A 19,443-nucleotide genomic window follows, 5' to 3' on the forward strand; every position below is an offset into this window, starting at 1 on the left:
AATCAATTTTATTCCAAATTTCTCAAAAAACTTACGGCCTAACAGAACATTAGTTGAAACATAATTATTGGGTACAACAAAAAATGAAATTTCTTCTTCTATGTTTTGAAAAACGAGCCTGACAAAAATTTTTCCGAATGTTTTAATTTTAAATCCATTAACTCCATAGTAATTCGTCGGGACCAGTATATTACTAAAGTTTTTATAAGGAATCGCAGAGTGCTGAATTAAATTAATGGCGCTTCCCGTATCGAACATGGCAGACAGAAGAGTTATGTTAGGCTTATGTTGGCAATCAGTGTAAAAATATACTCCTACCTGGTTAAAAATCGGAATAAACATATTAGGCTCCTCTTCGTCATCTCGTATCGGCTGGTTGTTGGCTGCTCCCACAACTCTCGGATCACTTGCTGGCTTCTGCTGACAATCCTTTAGCATATGTTGGAGGGATCCACAACGGAAACAAGATCCCTTCTCGCGTTTCGGCGCAGTGCACGACGAAGCGTAGTGCCCATAAGCAGAGCAATTGTAGCACCGGACTGTTTTCCGATCTCCTCCAGTATTTTCCATGCGCTGAGGAAAATTGTGTGACTTCTTCCTTAGATTGCCATACTTCCAAGCCATTTCCTTCAATTGTGCGATTGTTGTTGCTGTGTACAATATAGCGATATTGGCTGAACGATCGCGAAAACCATCAATGACGAACTGCACTGTCAATTTTTCGTCAATATTTGCACGCATAGCAATTTCCTCCATCAGAAGTATGTATCCCATAACGGTGTTCTTCGCGGGGTTGAACATGGTTTCCTTAAGTAGCAATACAATATCAGCAGTTGAGCTTCCACGACCGAATGTTTTTATGAAATTTGTCTTAAATTCGTCGTAAGTGTTCGATCGATCAACACTCACAAACAAGTCGGCATCTGTACCCGATTTCATCAACATTCGTACGCAGCGCAGTTGAAAATTTGTACATGTGTTGATATCTCTGCAGACTCTCTCAAAATTCAAAATCCACTTAAGGGCTTCCTCATTTTCAGTAGCAGAAAACGGGCTCACGAGGTGCTTCACCATTTGGAGGTCATCTGTCGTTTTGTCGACGTTTTTCATCAATCCGGCAAATATTTTCTTCTTCTCAGCAACCCTTATGGCGGCGTCAAGCAGTGCTTCTTCTTCTTCCAATGTCTGGATGCCTTCGGTAGCGGCTCCTTGGCTTAATACTTCCATTTTGGAGTTCTGCTCCTCTAATATGCTTTCTGGGATTTCAGCCACTTCTTGGTATCCAGCATCAAAAGCGAGCTTGCGCAATTGCCTTAAAGTTGCACTTGCAGGGAACTCGATTTCGTTGGCTTGTAGCCACTCACCAATTTGTGTCTTGTCCATTTCAGAATGGCGTCGTAATTATACAAGCGGAAAAAAAATGTGTGCTCTCAGGTATGGCTATGTAGAAGAATGTATTAATGGGACTATCCCACTTCTGAAGTTGTTGACGCAGGTTTATATTATTTATTTCAATTCTTGAGTTTTTATTTTATTTAATTGCTGTTCAGCTTAGCTTTTTCACGTCTGCTTCCAATTGTCTCTCTTAATTCAAGTGTTACCCTATTCTGATCTTCACATAGTCCTTACTACTTATTCTACATTATTGGAACATCGGAATGGAACATAAGTGTTATTATTATTAAATTATTAAATAGTCACATCTTATATCCACTTGATCTATACAGCTTCCAATATACTGCTAACATAATTGAAATTGAATTTAACATTAAAAAGGCAGTGTGACCGTGAACTTATTACCAACAAAATTTCAAGCAGTATCCATATAGTTGTCTCTGTCTCTGAGCTTCAATGAATCCGTCAATGAATGAGGCGATCAATGTAGTGTCATACCCGTATTAGGGAATACCCAAAACTACCCAAATACCTATTCATGACATGTTTCTCTCACATTGGAGAGCATGGAGTAATCTTCGGCTACAACTAAACTTTCATCGCTCTTCGAAGACGGCAACATTGGAATATCTTCCATTTATTTCGCAAAATGTCACTCTTCGTCATTTCGGACCTTCGTATTTGAATTTAACTACTCTCTTCATTCCTTAGTTTCCTGTTGACAACACATTCCAATGGAATGTGGAATCCCAGATATCGTGAAATCGATAATTCGCAGAAACGGTCGCACTCAGCAAAGTCTTAACAAGAACTCAAAAATAGGAGCATATTTTAGAAAAAGGAACAAAGGCCACAGATACCTGACAATAGTCCCAACGTGATCGCGAAAGACTTCCGAGTGCCCGAGATCCGTTCTGTTTCGTTCCGGGGAAATGTCAGCGACCAGCTCCACCAACGACACTTATTACGAGCAGCTGGTCTAAGGCCGCAAGTTTACGGTGGACGTCGTTCTGGACGCCCAGTGGGGCGATGAGGGCAAGGAAAAGATGGTGGACGTGCTGGCATCCAATGCTCACCTGCTGATGGCCTTACATACCGCTGCTGTCAACGGGTACACTGGCATCGGTCTCACCAAGCTGGGAACCGTTTCCGAACTGGGAGGAACCGAGATTGAGTACGCCCTGCGGCCAGGCTGGCAAACATCCACCGAGGAAGAGAACAAACAATCCAACTACAGACCTAACCCTACAAAGACAACTGTTTGCGCACTTGGCGCTAATATTTAAATATGAAGGTTTTTGTAGGGCGAGAGCGGGAGCCAATAAAGTTTTCGTTTTTTCGCTCTTGCGAGTACGACCCGCCCCTCGCCTTTTTAGATTAAGGTAGGTTCTAAGAGAAATTATTGGAACATTAAATTCAGTGATCATTTGAACTCCATCGAAACAACTCCCTTTCGTCGTCGTAATTTCGCTAGCTTTTACACAAGTTTTAAATAATTCCGCCGAATCCTACTGCAGTCACACAAGTTTCGCGTTCGTTTATACAAACTAATATTACATTTTCAGTAATGTAGAATCGCGATTTTTTTACCAATTTTTTAAAGTAAAAAACTAAAACAATTGTTTTCTGCCAATCCTTTTGTTGTTGCCCAAGCCATTTTTTCGTCGCCGCCAAACTTTTATTGTTTAATACCCCTGCTGCGGCTGGAATATTGATTTAAAAAGGAAAGTTGCAGTTGTCGAATCGGCCAACCACGTACAGAGTGCTAAAAATTTAAAGTTAATCTTTGGCGTTTCGTTAATTGTGGCTTTAAACCTTTTGCATTCGTCTAAAAATCGGTATTAAGTGAGCATTCTGACCAAGAAATAAAAATTTGCATGTTCTAATAATCAAAATTCTGCAATAAACATAATCTATTTTGAATTATATGGAAATCGCTGCGGCCCATAAACACACAAATAAATTACTCGTCGTCGAACCAATTAGTGCAAACTAAATTCCCCCAAATTTTGTCGTAGTGAGCACCAATTTAGGGTATAAATCAAAAAGCTGGAAAAAAGTGCAAATTGTGAAAACTGTAGCTCTCAGAAAATTAGCGGCAATAACTGTCGCCGCAGTTGTCCGAACATTTCCCGCGCTTTCAGAATTTTCCCGCGCTTTTCCAATTTTTCCGCGCTTTTCATAATTTTGCGCGCATTTTGGCGTCAGGCTTATATATTCGTTGCCCTTAGTTATCGGTCAGTGTATCATTCTCCGTTAGCATCTGCATAGGAAGAGCCGCTAGCCGCGTACACATACACACGCACACCGACACCGCTGCCGCTATTTCGAGTTATCTTTTGTCGTTTTCGTTCTCGATCGCTGCAGCAGTGCAATTTTCGGTCTTTTCGGTACGCTTGAGCTTGAGCGGTAGCTCCCCTACAGTGCGTGCGTGCGGCATATACTGTCGCAGGGTTTATATAAAAAATATAAAAACCCTATTTAGATTTTTCGATGTAATTCTCTCGGCACTTAGCTCCCTTACACCGTGTTCGATCGGTATAGTACTCGTTGATTTTTTATTTTATTATTTTACAAAAAAAAAAAAAAAATAATTTAATAAAAATAAATATTTAACACCTCTTCGATACCAACCAAATAAATGCAAATAAACGCAATGGCAACTAAGGATATCGAAGAGCTTAAACATCAACGAGATGTCTGCATGAAAAGTATTAACCGAACTTATCGCCACTTAAAAGAAGCTAAATTAACTATAAATCCGGTCGAGCTTGAGTGCCGATTAGAGATTCTAAATACGCACATTGAAAATGCTTCACTTTTGCAAAACCAAATAGAAGTGAAAGATACAAAAGATGTATACCGCGAAGAGTTGGAAGAGAGGGCCGTAATGACAAAGTCCTTGCTGATTTCAATTTTAAATAAGTCCAAACAAAATAATATCGAGAAATCCGCTCCGCCAGCAAATCGCCCGCCTCAATGCCGTCTGCCGAGCGTTGCTCTCCCAACTTTTAGCGGAAAACACTCCGAATTTAAAAATTTTATAAGCCTTTTCGAAACTTTCGTTGACAAAGATGACACTTAACACGATATTGAAAAATTCAATCATTTAATTTCGTGTTTAGCTGGAGACGCTTTAGGAACAGTTAGGGCCTTCCAAGTTACTGCGGAAAATTATCCCAAAGCCTTTGCTAGCCTAAAGCGGGTGTACGATAATGATTGTCTTATTTTTTTGACAACATATCGACACTTTTTAATTTGCAAAAAATTTCCCAACCTTCAGCTACAGCCTTGAGAACCCTCATCGACACGGTCACAGCCTTGTATGACTCATTGCTGTCTATTGGGGATGATAGACGCATTACTAATGCCATTTTAATACATCTGGTAATGAGCAAGGTCGATGCAGGATCTAAAAGAAAATGGGAAGAACAGTTAGATTATACTTCGCTTCCACTTTGGAGCGAATGTGAGGCGGCCCTCAACAGGCGTTACCAACACATGGTAGCAGAAGAGGCTTCCAAGCCTAAAACTGTTCAGCAGGCCCAATCTAACCCTAAGAAGAACGGAAATAGGAGTTTTTCGTTTGTCGCTGCCAGGAACGACTCTGTTCAATGCATGTATTGCAACTCAGCTGAACATCAGATTGGAAACTGCGCTTCCTTCGCAGCCCTGACAGTTCAGCAAAGATTCGATTTCGCTAAAAGAGCACCCTTATGCATTAACTGTTTAAGAAAGGGTCACACTGTCAAAAAATGCAAATCGAACAGATGTAGAGTGTGCAATTCCTCACATCACACTTTGCTACATATATATGCCCCAAACACAAATCTCGCGTTGCCACCTCCTTCTCAGCCCACGCTCATGCAGGAGTCTCCATCCACTTCGCATGTTTTGCATGCGAATGCATCGGATCGTGTCATTCTTGCAACTGCTCTTGTGAACGGCTCAAAATTACAAGAGAGGACGTGTGCATGAGCTTGCGAGGCATTGGTGGAACTAATGCCCAAGCCACAAAAAAATACACACGATTGTGAAGTCGCGAGTAGGGAACAGCCAATTGTCGTCCGATTTTTGGATTATGAAAAATATTTCTGGTTATCATCCGGATCAAGCGGTGAACACCAGCGGGTCGAGGGTGCCTGAAAATATTCAGTTGGCAGATCCATTCTTCTTCAAGCCCCAAAATAGATATGCTTATCGGCGCTGAAACATTCTTTGAACTTTTATCGATTGGCCAGATAAAGCAGGGCCCTGAATTCCCCATCCTACAAAAGACAGTTCTCATCTGGATAGTGTCAGGCAGATGTGCCTCTGAAAATAATAAAAACGCTGAAAAAATGGCACATCTCAGCTGCCAGGAGGAAGCGTTGGAGTCAATTGACACAACCCTGCAGAAATTTTGGTCTGTGGAGGACTTGCCGCCCAAGGCTAACAACTCTGTCAACAACACTTTGAGAAAAATACTCAAAGATTGTCGTCCGGTAGATTTTCGGTTCGTTTGCCGTTTAAATCTGACCCAAATACTCTTGGTTCGTCATACGAAGTTGCGAAACGTAGATTTTTGTCGCTAGAAAGGAAATTGTCAAAGGATCCTTCGCCGAAGAAGATGTATATTGAATTCATGGAGGAATATGTTTCACTTGGCCACATGTCCTCCACCAATGACAAAATTCCGAATACTCCGCACTATTTCATTCCGCACCAATGCGTTTTACGGCCACAAAGTACTTCAACTAAATTGAGAGTAGTTTTCGATGCATCGAGCCGTACTTCTACGCAGGTAGCGTTGAATGACATATTGATGGTAGGCCCAACTATTCAAGAGGAGCTGTACTCGACTCTGCTTCGGTTTAGATTGCATAAGTTTGCCCTTGCGGCCGACGTCAAAAAGATGTATCGCCAAGTGATGGTGGACGAAGCTGATCGTAACTTCCAGCTCATAGTATGGAGACGAGATCCTTCTGAGTCCCTGAAAATCTTTAAGTTGAACACCGTTACATATGGAACTTCGCCAGCACCCTTTTTGGCGATTCGGTGTTTAATGCGGCTAGGAGAGATGGCGCAAGCAACTCATCCAAAAGCCGCAAAGGTTATTCAGAATGATTTTTATGTTGACGATTTGTTAACTGGCGCCGGATGCGTTGAGGACCTGCAAAGCCTTCGAGACGAAGTTTCTCAGGTCTTGCAAGAGGCAGGCTTTGAATTGGCAAAGTGGTTTTCAAACTGCCCAGAGTTATCCGCATCTGATAGCGCTGTAATGCCACTTATGGCAGACTCAGACGTAACCAAGACCCTTGGCGTGGTTTGGTTACCGGTTAAAGATTACTTTCAATTTCGGTTGGATGACTCTTTCCTGGATCTTCGCGCGACAAAACGAAATATTTTGTCGGTGACTGCTCGACTTTTCGACCCACTTGGCCTCTTGTGTCCTTTGGTCACAAAGGCAAAGATGTTGTTGCAGGAACTGTGGCTTCGAAAATTAGATTGGGACGAGTCGCTACCGATGCAGTTGCTCACGTCGTGGGAGACGTTTAAAGCGACGCTTCTGCAGCTGCCTAAAATTAAGGTGTCGCGATTCGTCAACACAGATCCACAAGTCCCGATTCAAATACATGGTTTCGCTGACGCTTCCATGCGAGCGTATGGAGCGTGCATCTACGTTCGGACTCAAACTGTTGAAGGTTTGAAAGTGTCTTTATTGACCGCCAAATCGAAAGTAGCTCCCCTCAAGACGAAAACTTTGCCTCGCCTTGAGCTGTGTGCAGCTCACCTTTTAGCAGATCTCTATAATCGTGTCAGGCCATTGCTAAATTGTCCCATTGAGAAGGTATTCCTGTGGACAGACTCCGAAATCACTTTACACTGTATCAAAACTTATCCCTCGTCGTTGTCGGTTTTTGTTTCGGAGAAAGCAGTTTGGAGACACGTTTCAAACAGCCGGCTGATGTAGTGTCGATGAAGCTACACAAATCGGCAATAGCTCTCGTAGTCAGCCTAGGGCAAATTAAAGGCTTCAGAAAATAAAGTTCTTTCCGCCGCACCTGAAGCTTCTTAAATTGTTCGTTTGGACTTTCCCTTTTATTCAAAGGTGCAAAAAGGTGTCGAAGCCCTTTGAAAAAAGTATTTCGCCAAGAGAACGGGATTTCGCTTTTGAGAAAATCGTTAAAGTTATCCATGAATTCAGGGACGACATTAATAAAATTCGGAAAAATAAACCGGTAGCAACGAATATTTAACAGCTAAACCCTTTTATGCAGGAAAATAAATTAGATTGGTGTTCCTCGACCTTGCTACGAGTTGGGGGTCGGTTATTGAATGCTCCCGTACGAAGCCAAATTCCAGTTGTTGCTGTCTAAAAGCTCACAGTTCGTTAGATCCTATGTGTCATACCTGCACGTTACGAATTGTCACGCTGGCCCACGAGCTGTCGCATGTCGTCTGTACGAGAAAATATGGCCAATTTATGCTCAAGAAGCCTGCCGACGAACAGTTCGGTCGTGCATGCGCTGCTTTCACTCTTCACGAAAATCGTGGGGAACTTGCCAGCAGATAGACTTCGAGCTCTCCGCCCGTTCAATATTTGTGGCGTTAATTTTTGTGGACCCTTCAGCGCAACGTATCGTATCAGTGGCAAGCCACCGTACAAGTCGTACGTGGCCATACGACATATAGACTGGTCATGTCATACAACGAATTTGGACACAAAAATTTTTTATCGGCAGGCCCCTGGTGCTCTCAGCAACAGGCCCCGGCGCTTCGTGTGCATTCGGGTTTGTTGCTCTCTATTTCTTATTCTCGTTTTTATGCTCGCGCACTCATTGCACGAGTTCAGTCGTTCAGTCGCTGAGAGGCGCAAATATAAAAAGTATTTTACAAGTTTTTCTTTGTAAAAGTAATTGGAACAAATATAAAATCTACATTTTTGGCTTAAATAATATTTTAATGATAATAATTTTAAAACTTTAATTGTACCAATATCTTGGATTATAACAAATTGTTTAAAGACAATTAAAATTTCACTGCGAATCATTAAAAAATAAATCAACCAAAGATCACTAAACATAACATTTAAATGTTTGGAGTTTTCTCGACCACTGAAGAACAGTCGGTGTTTCAAGTGACACGACTGCGCTATGCCCTGTTCCCATCTCAGTGGACTGATTTCTAATAATTCGAATACATACATAAATGTAAAACATTTTACTGCTACCACTGATTTGAATTTGTTTACAAAAATAAAATGTATGCTGAAATATTATAAAATATATTATAACATATAATAATCATATTTTTATCATAGCCCAATAGTAAATACGCCCATATTCTTAGGGTACCAAGTTTGAAAAGTAGCATAATATTCTTAATGCGCCGAAATGAAATAAACGCACACATGCTCCCGTGTATGAGAATGCATGATCACGCAAACATTCAATGACCAATTCAAGCGCAGTGCAACCTTCTTCAAAATGCGCCTCTTTGCGACTGAACGGCTGAACTTTTGCAATAAGTGCGTGAGCATAAGAATGTGAATAAGAATTAGAGAGCAAAAAACCCGAATGCACACGAGGCGCAGAGGTCTGCTGCTGAAAGCACCGGGGGCCTGCCGATAAAAAAATTTTGTGTCCAAATTCGCTGTATGAAATGACCAGTCTATATGTTGTATGGTTAGTGTCACAGCCAAGGTCGCTCTGCTGAATTTAATTGGGAGAGATTGGAAATTACCAAAATTTGATTGAAAATACTAAAGTATACACGATTCGTAACCGCATTCACGCACCTTGTGAACAATGAGGTCACCATTAGCTGCTTGTCCGAATTTATAATTCACAGCCAAGTTTAACCAAGGAACAAACGAGGAGATGACAATGGAAAGTGCTTGACAACTTACGAGAGAAAGACACTCGTCACTGCTCAAAACATCTTTTCTTCTTTTCCTTACGTAGTTTGAGACCATCAATTGGTTTGGTTGGGGATAACTCACTAGTCCTTTCTGGGGACTGGTCCTGCTCAGGCTGAACCGCAGCAGCGGGTTCGACCTTCTGAAGGTGAGTGACGTTCCTGGTATACGGCTTCCCATTTGCAGTTACCAGGTCCACATCCCCGTCACTGCTGGTCACTTCGTAAACTGTGGGGAACACTGTCACCTACAGCTAATTTATTATCTCCTGCTCTTCTAGCTGCATCTGCTATATAATTTCATTTTTTCTTTCTGGCACATGTCCCTATCTCTTTCCTCGGAGTCCACACCCTGATCCGAGATATCCTCAATTCCGGGAATTTTATCTCGTATCGTTTGATTGTACATCAGCTGGGTTAGGAGCTGCACCCGTTGTACTATCCGGTGTTACGTTGTACATTATAAGGAATTTTTGCAACTCCTTCTTTTCATTTCTTCTACTTGCATATGCGATTTTTAGACGTTTACCCGGGCGATTTATTCATATTTTTCACTTCGCCGTTTGCTTATGGCCAATGTGAAGGAGTTGTTAGTAACTCGATTCCGTTTGTTCTTTGAATTTCGCGCTTATGAACTGACGACCGTTGTCCGCTTTCAATCATTTTCTATTATTTCCTCAACTTAAGAACTACTCTCGGCCAATTCTGTGATTGATAACGCAACTGGTATTGAATTTGTGACAATATGAAATATGGTTTTCTCTCCTTGCCAATCGAATGATTCTAGGCGTATAAGCCACCATTCTATGCGGACTAGTGGTCTGGAGGTGGGCTCAAATATAGCTTCAAGGGGCTTATGATCCGACCAACTCAAATTCTAGGCCGATCAAATAAAAATAAAACTTTTCTACTGCCCAGACCCAGTGCGAGACTTTCCTTCTCGTTTTGGAAGTACCTTTTTTCTACATCTGATAAGCTCTTGCTGGCGAACGAGATAATACGGTGAGTTTTATCTTTGTCTAGTTGCACCAAAACCGCTCCTTATGCTACTGGACTAGCGTCTTCGATAAACCTAGTCCGATCCGTTAAAGTGAAATAGGACAGCATGGAACCTACCGAAACCTTTTTCTTAAGCTGTTTAAAAGCTTACTTCTGCGCCTGATCCCATACGAATTTCTCATTCAATTTAAACAATCTTCTCAAAGGCTCTTTAGTATCGGTGAAATCTGGTACAAAATTTCCGACATATGTGACCAAACCTAAGAAACTGCGCGCCTCTTCCTTATTGCTGGGCTCTCTAAAATTCTGTATAACCTTAATTTTGTCTGGATCCGCCTCAAAACCCTTGTCCGATAGGATATGACCAAGAAATATCAACTTGGTGGTTCGCCAAAAACAATTCTATTCGATGTGTAACACATTTTTCTCCACAAAAACATCTTTCACTGTGTTCAACACCATTTTGTGCTCATCAAGGCTATTGCCAAAAATTATTACAACGTCAATATAGTTTAGGGCATTCGGACACTGTGCCAGCATCTTTTCCATTAGCTTTTGAAAAATTTCCGGACCACCCCAATTAGCAAACTGTTATACCAGCCCATGATATGTAATAAATGTCGTTATCTCCCGGCTTGTATCATCAAGCTCAAGTTGATGATAGGCGTTCTTCAGGTCGTGCCGAGAAAAGTATCTTAAGTTTGGTCATCAATGAGCCGAACGACGGTAGAGGATAATTTTCCCTTTGAATGGCCTTTTTTGGTCTGCTCATGTCCACACACATACGAATATCTTCACATTTCTTAAACGCGATGACAACTGGTGATATCCAAGCGCTCGGACCAGTCACCGGCTTTATAATGTGTAAACATCTAGTCAATATCATAGCAAAATATTAGCTTTAGGTGTGAAATGTGAATATTTATATATATTTAATAATCGATAAATGATTTGAACTGATAGATAGATGGTCAGTGACCATTGGTCACATAAATGTAAGTAAGGATTTAAGAGGAAATCAGGGGACGATCACTTTTTTGGACCGGCTTGGGTGTGAAAAACACGCTTTAGAGATCCGAAAAACGAATTCAATAAAACGAAGCCCATTCCAGTTGCTTCTCAATAACAAAGAACTAAGACTGTTTGCAAATCAGGTGTGGGGTTTGCCCCAGATCTTCTCGAGATGAAATACTCTGATATATCAGGTGTACAAGTAGAAAACCGACGTTTTCCACTGGGTGGCGCCACCTTTGGAAATCGGTGAGGGAATTTCGATCAGATGCATCACATGGCAAGCTTAGGTATCGGTCAACAACTCCACATCATCTCGCTCGTCTATTCTCATTGTCCATTTCCTTGTTGGTGCGCGAAGATGTCGAAATTTTAACCGAATAAGAGTCATTTGCGGGAGATTTTGCTTTTCGCGTTTCATTCGAAAAAATCTGCTGCTGAAACACGACGAATGATTGTAGCAACATATAGTGAGTTGTGTATCAGTGATAAAAAGTGCCGAGAATGTTTGTGAAATTCAAAAATGGTGATTATGACGTGGAAGACAAGGATCGGCCGGGTCCCGCAAAAAAGTTTGAAGATGCAGCTTTGGAGATTCTGTTGGATAAAGATTCTTTTCAGACACAACAAGCACTCGCGGATTCTTTGGGTGTGACTCAACAACCATTTCCCTTCGCCTAAAAAGCTTGGGAATGATTAAAAAGCAGGGAACTTGGGTACCGTACGAGTTGCGGCCGAGGGACATTGAGAGGCGTCTCTTCACGTGCGAGTAACTACTGCAACGTCAAAAAAGAAAAGGTTTCTTGCATCGTCTCGTTACCAACAATAAAAAGTGGATTCTTTACGACAATCCTAAGCGGAAAAAATCCCGGCCATGCATCAACTTCGACTGCAAAGCCAAACATTCATGGCTCGAAGCTGCTGCTGTGTATTTGGTGGGACCAACTCGGCGTATTGTATTACGAACTTTTGAAACCAGGCGAATCCATCACAGGAGCTCACAACCGGACCCAGCTGATGCGCATGAGCCGAGCGCTGAAGGAAAGGCACGATAAAGTGCTAATCCTACACGACAACGAACGGCCTCATGTTTCCAAGGTCGTAAGGACTTACCTGGAAATGGGACATCCTACCTCACCCGCCCTACTCTCCAGACATCGCTCCTTCCGATTTTCACTTGTTTCGGTCGATGACTAATGGTCTAGCTGAACAGCACTTCCAGTCTTACAAGGAGGTCAAAAATTGGCTGGATACATGGATCGCGTCCAAAGACGAACAATTTTTTCGACGCGGAATTCACATGCTGCCAGAAAGATGGGAGAACGTTGTAGCAAGCGAAGGAAAAAATTTTGAATAATCAGTATGTAGCTATTTTTACGCAATAAAGCCTCAAACTATGAAAACGGGTTTTATACTTGTACACCCAATATTAATCTTGACAAAGGACGAACTAGTGAGCCTGCTAATCACAGAAGATGTACCAGTGGACGGCAAAGAGAACATACAACAACTGCGGGTGATGCTAAAAGCCGTACAGTCAACATCTATCATAGAATTGGACAATATTACTGAAAAACCGGATGACGAAGTCGATAATGGAGCTGAGAGTGTTTTTTGGGAGAGGACGACCGCAATTCCGATGAACTGGCCGAAATTTTGAACCAGATGACCCCGTATAAAGCCCGAAAAGATCTTGCCGAGAGCGGAACCGTGGACTGCAAACCCACCATTGACATTAAGGACATAGAATCAACCTTGCGAAATTTCTCTGGAGATGATCTCGTTGGTGTTCATGCATGGATCCGTGAGGTGGACTTGGCTGCTGCTACATACGGTTTGAGCGATGCCCAGCGTTGGCTACTGGGTAATCGCAAGCACCAGGGGTCAGCCCGTTCATACACGATGTACAAAAAAACCACCAACTGAAAGGAACTGAGCGAGTGTCTACTAAAAGTCTTTGGGTTTCAAATGACGAACCATGAGGTTGCAAAGCAGTTGCAGAGACGCTCAATACTTAAAGGCAAATCACTGCTGTGCAAATTTTATTGCTATGCGTAATATTGCTAGACAAGGGACGTTAGAGGACACGGACGCATTAAAATACATTGTGGTTGGCTTTCAGGATCACACCAGCTGAGCAGCACCATTGTATTACTGTATTTCTCTCGATGAGCTGCGTGAGAAAATGATGCTTTATCAGATCGTACAGGCCGAGTTTAAACGAAAACCACAAGTTTCACGCACGGCTGTACCTTTGCGGCAGTCATCTTCCGCAAACATTTCCGATGCTCGTAATGCAGAGGCCAACATAAGGTGCTTTAATTGCCGCTCAATGGGATATTTCAGCAATCAATGCAAGAAACCGAGGCGACCAGAGGGAGGATGCTTTCATTGCTTTGAGACTGGGCACCAGTTCCGGGAGTCCCCGAAGCGTATACGGACAGCTGCGTTGTGTACCAGTGACGAGAAGGAAGAGGAAGACGATTCTGTTGGCAGAAATTCGTTTATTCAACTAATAAGCATAAAGTTGCCTGGTAAACAGGGATGCATTGATATTGATAACATTTTTGCATTACGAGATACCGGAAGCCCCGTGAGTTTTATAAGTAAAGAAGTCATTCCACAATATGTTAATTATGAAAACCTAGAAGATAGTCGTTTCCGTGGCCTCAGTGGACAAAACATTTTGACAATTGAAAAAGTTAAACTGATACTTGTGTTTAAAGAAAAATACTACAGAATGGAAGCTTTTTTATTCCTAGTCTTATATTACTGACGGCGTTGTTATTAGGCCGAGATGTATTAAAACTATTGTCACTTAAATTAGTAATACGTAAAACTGTACCAAATTATAAAAAGATTGACTCACTAAACAATACTGTAGCGGTGGCTTCTGATTTATACTGTGCATCCCTATTTACTAAGAAGTCAAACTTAAAAAACATACCTTGCTATAGCTTAAATAAACAAAAAGATCAACGTTTAATTGTAAACACAATTGCATCCTCGGTGAAGCTTGAGGTGTTTTAAGAATAGATGAACTTGGTGGTGCTGGCTGATAGTGTTGCAATCGTAGGCGAGGAGTTTGGTTGTGTTCGAATGCAGGAGTGCCGGGATATTATAGTAGCCATTACGTTAATAAGTTTTCAAACGGTTGTAGCTCGACAAGATTTAAAATGTGCATTCGTCTTAATGAATCAATCCCTATTTACTGTGCTCCTAGAAGATTGCCATATCATGAAAGGGAGATTGTTACTGATACAGGTAATAATCTATTGGCCGATTAAATCATTCGCCCAAGTAACTCCCCATATTCTTCGACTGTGGTACTAGTTAAGAAGATAGTTGGGAATATAAGAATGTGTGTTGACTACCATGGGATGAATAAGAAGACAGTTCATGACAACTTTCCTTTACCGCTTATAGAAGATTGCTTAGAATACCTAGAAGGTAAATCCGTTTTTTCTGTTATAAATCTTAAAAGTGATTTTCACCACATAGGTGACGAAGAAGAATCCGTGAAATATACTGCCTTTGTGACTCCGGACCGGCAGTTTGAGTATTTAAATATGCCTTTCGGGCTCAATAGTGGACCGGCTATATTCCACAGGTTTATATCTGACGTATTAAGCGATCTTGTTAGAAATCGACAAATTGTTGTGTATATGGATGATATAATTCTGGCATCTAATACTGTAGATAAGCACCAACAGGTATTAGCTACGTTGCTGAGTATTCTTGTTAAGTTTAGTCTCGAAATAAATTTTAAAAAAAGTAGCTTCTTGCAAAAACGTATTGATTACTTAGGTTACGATGTTAGTGCTCAGGGAATTTTGCCTAACGATACTCATTTGGGAGCGAACAAACGATATCCGGAACCACTCAACAGTAAAGCGTTGCATTCTTATTTCGGTTTATTCTCATATTTTCGAAAGTTTGTCCCTAATTTCTCACGCGTGGCAAGGCCCTTAACGGACCCATTAAAAAAGGAGGGCCCTTTCCAATGCCAGATTCCGAAAAACTTTGACTTTGTGGAGTTAAGAACAGCGTTGTCGTTGCCATTACGAAACGGAATTCCATACTGATGCGAGCTCTAATAAGTTTTGCAGTATTATTGCAAAAAAAGTTAGATAAGAAGCTTCATCCCATTTTCTTTTACTCAAGAAAAGACAACGCAGCCGAGTCTCGTTACCACAGCTTCGAACTTGAAACCTTGGCAATTATATACGCTTTACGTCGTTTCCGTATATATTTGGAAAACAAACCTTCCCTAATTGTCACATTGCAACATTGCAGTTCCTTGGTTCAAACCTTGAGTAAAAAATCCATCAATCCTCGTATTGCCCGTTGGTACCTTGAGTTAGAAGTTTTTAATAATTCGATGCGCTGAGTAGGCAAACGGAGTTGTTAGCTGATGACGTGGTTGAAGGAGTTTCCGATCCGTGTGTGACACCGTCTATGATTAAAAGTCCGTGTGTACCTGATGTACCTTGTAAACCTAAAAAGGGAACGTATTCTTTGCGTAGAATTAAAGTGTTACCCATGAATAAAACAGAATTTGTAATAACATCGGAATATGTAGCTAGCAACAAGGAAAAAATATAGTACTATAAGAATAAATAAATAAATAAAAAGAAAACAAAATAAGAAATTTGTAAACGTGTGAGGATGATTAAATTGTAAACCAAGTTAACGAGAATTGTATTAAGAGGCTGATCAGCGGGGATTAAGCGAATTGTGAAACAAGGGATGTAGGACTCGTAAGCAGGATCTTCGAACCAGAAGAGGGGTACATCGCAATCTTCAATGGAAAGAATGTAAAGTTACAAACAGACTGTGGACATGAAAGAACCATAAATGGATCAGCACTGATCACATTCAGCAAGTGCAGAGCCATGGTAAATAACATCCAATATGAAACAATGAAAAGACTTGGCACAGCGAGACTAAACTTAAAGATACCTCAAATCGGAGCTGTCCAGAAAAAAATAACTTCCCAAGAATTGGAAATATATGAGCTAAAGATGGAGGACATCGAGACGAAATCAAAGATCAATAATTCCAGACGGAACCAGCGATATACGCAACAGCAACATACGTAATGCTAACTGTACTAATGATAATTGTGGCAGCAGTGGCTTGCTTTTCGAAAAGAACAACTACGTTTACACAAGCGACACCAGTGGCATTCACAACAACTATTGCTCCCTCCACCACTTTCACAGCTACCATCGCTGAGGATGAGGAGTTACCGCCTCGGAGTCCCCCATCGAAACCCTCACGTCAGTCAAAAAACTAGCAACCAAATACATTGTTGGCAATAAAGTTGCCATCCAAACTCAAACATCTGAGCCACTGCAGTTCCAAGGCCCACATATGCATTCGCTCCAATTTCAATTCCATTCCGCTAGGTCCGCATAATTTCATATGAACATTTATGCATTAAAAGACAAATATTAAAATAACGAAGTTCATTTCGATTTATATTGTCAAAGAACACGCAATTTGTTACTCTTAAATTATTGGGAGGCTCCCCGAACCAAATTAGAATATCATTCTTTAAGTTAACTCGCGCGTTGATTCGACAGAACGATGTAGAGGGCGAGCAGCTTAAGCACCAGCTTATGCATTAATTGTTGGTGATCAAGTTGAGAACTGCAGTTTTAAATGATGCACGAAAGTGAACCTCTAATGACGTCAGTGTCAGTGACGTCGATTATTGGGTTTTTTGATGAAAGTTTGGTAGGGGTAGATGTATGAAATGGTTATCAACCCAATATGTCCACAACCGTAGACTCCAAGTGCTCTCTATCTTTCTGAATGAATCGGCTCACCTTAACTGCTTGTGACTAGAATTCACCGCTAAAGACAAACTGATAATACTGCACCGGGACTCCAAGCTTAAAATTATTGAATTTAAGATCTATATCTTTTTTTGTTAATGAATGGCATGATATGCTGTCAGAATTTACTTTTAACTTGTAAAAAAAAAATTTCCACAGCGCCTCTGGCTTTATGTTTACAGCAATTTGCCAATATGCAAAAATCTTTTGCTGGGCAATACTTCAAGTTGTTCATAAGCGAGCGCCGAACCAATAATACGCTTCTTGTTGTTATGGTCTGACACAACGGGATTGATATGATGGGAAGTTAATGAAGCTTGAGGCTTGTTAGCTACTTTTTTCTTCTTCCGCTTTTTGGTGCTAACATTAGTCGGGGCCTGTACAGATTCGGGAAAAGAGTTTTGAAACTTTGTATTTAAATGAAAGTAAAGGCTTTTATATTGAAGAAGTTCTTCAAAGATCTCGTCTGTTTTTGAGTGCGAATCATTGCTCACTATGCAGCTATTGCTGAGCAATTTTATCGAAACTGTATTCATAGCACGTAAATGGAGTCAAAACGAAATAAAAAACGCGTCTGCTCTCAACGAATGCTCATCAGAGGCTGATATGGCCCCAATGCCCTCAATTTCGGAGGAAAAAAATAAAGCTCGTTATTTTACAAAAGCCTTTGGTTGCCAACATTTATACCTTTTTAGTTTTTTACAGAAGCATATCGACTAATCATCGATACCGGTGCCGCAGCATCCCTGCTGAACGATTAGGATCTGCAACAACGACTAATAAGTGCACCCTGGCGAGCAACAGTACATGGTCCCAATTAAACAGGACTTCTTTCTAGTCGAGGCAGCACACCTAGCCTGCTGGTCGTGGTCGTCCTGTTGGGCTATCAGGCCGTGTATTTGAAGGCTCTTTATCTACGATTTCCTTGGGAACTCTGCCGCAATTTGCACCGACTGCGGAATTTGCTGTGCCCACCTGTATGCCGCAATACACTTAATGGTTCGATGCCGCTCTCAGGAAAAGCTACCGGTGGCGATTTTGGAACGTGGAGCTCATTCTCAATTGCCACCTAAAGTTCTGCTAGCCAGCAACTGGATACCTCGAGCCCCTCTACAGGGTCTGGCACTCAAAGTGTAACCAATTAAAAAGGTTATAAATTAAGTTTGGAAAATTAATTTTATTTAATTCAAAGTACAAAATGTGTAAAAATAACACAAAATTAAGAAACAATTTACTTTTGCTCGATACCTTTTGCCTTGACTATAGCCTTGAGACGGTCGAAGAATGAATCGCAAGCTGCTCGAATGTGACTTGCAGGTATTTTGGCCCACTCGCGGACAAAGATTTTTTTCAACGCCTCGAGACCGGGGTATTTATTACTTCGGACTTTGCTCTCCAAAATGGCCCAAAGAGAATAATCCATCGGATTCGCATCTGGTGAATTCGACGGCCATTGTGTGGACGTTATGAAGTTCGGAATATTGTATTCCAGCCATTCTTGGTTCACTCTGGCCTTATGAGCCGGTGCTCAGTCCTGTTGAAATGTCTATGGTCTACCACCGAAATGTTTGTCTGCTCACGGCTTGAAGGCAACCTTCAGAATACTTTCCTGATAATAATAACATTTATCTTGACTCCAGGCTTGATAAAAACGATTGGCAACACTTCGAGTGCCGGACCCATAGCACCCTTCACCTAGTGACGGTGGGACAAGTTGAACCGGTGAAGATTCTCGAAACCGACTTGAACCACGACTCAGAAGAGAACGCGAAACTCCTCGGTGACAAGGTACCCTCGGATAAGACCTAAAACGACCTTCGATCAAGCCCAGTCGAATTCATGACTGGAGAGAATGTTTGGCTCTACTCTACTACTTGGCGGGTGGGACGGTGCTCAAAGGTGCAGTTTGACCTGGTCTACAAGATACGACTCCCCGGGAAAAGTTCTACCAGTACCGTTCATGTCAACCGCCTGGCCCCGTGTAGAAACACAGAGCCAGAAGTACTCGGCCAGGAGACTCAAGTCTGAGAAGGGGGTAATGTAATGTATTAGATCTACGGAAACCCTTTCAGTGAGCAGATATGGCAACGTTGTAATGTACAAGATAGTTACGAAGAGTTGATCACCACACTACGCGGCAGATATTCGTTACAGTATATACACTGACAAAAATCGTTGAGTTACGTTTAAGGCTCCTTAAAAATACCCTATGTTTTTCAAACGTCTTTATTAATATGGTCATCCCAATTGAGCGTGTCATTTAAAATAAAGCCTAGGTTTGTTACCTTTCATATAT

The 19,443-nt window shown here is 41.5% G+C and overlaps 2 protein-coding genes across 3 annotated transcripts in view; both read right to left on the reverse strand.

Annotated features, from left to right (window-relative positions):
* The window catches only part of LOC108147566 (cholesterol 7-desaturase nvd), a 400,790-nt gene that overhangs the window by 378,149 nt on the left and 3,198 nt on the right, over window positions 1–19,443 (reverse strand). The window lies entirely within an intron of this gene.
* LOC121467314 lies at window positions 174–1,731 on the reverse strand. The gene is made up of 2 exons (XM_041708698.1): window positions 319–1,731; window positions 174–241 (listed from the first exon to the last, which is right to left on the reverse strand). The coding sequence occupies exons 1-2, from the start codon at window positions 1,381–1,383 to the stop codon at window positions 233–235; spliced, it is 1,074 nt and encodes a 357-aa protein (XP_041564632.1). The 5' UTR covers window positions 1,384–1,731; the 3' UTR covers window positions 174–232.

Source organism: Drosophila elegans, unplaced genomic scaffold (genome assembly GCF_018152505.1).
Source record: "Drosophila elegans isolate 14027-0461.03 unplaced genomic scaffold, ASM1815250v1 contig_37, whole genome shotgun sequence".
NCBI classification, from domain to species: Eukaryota; Metazoa; Arthropoda; class Insecta; order Diptera; family Drosophilidae; genus Drosophila; species Drosophila elegans.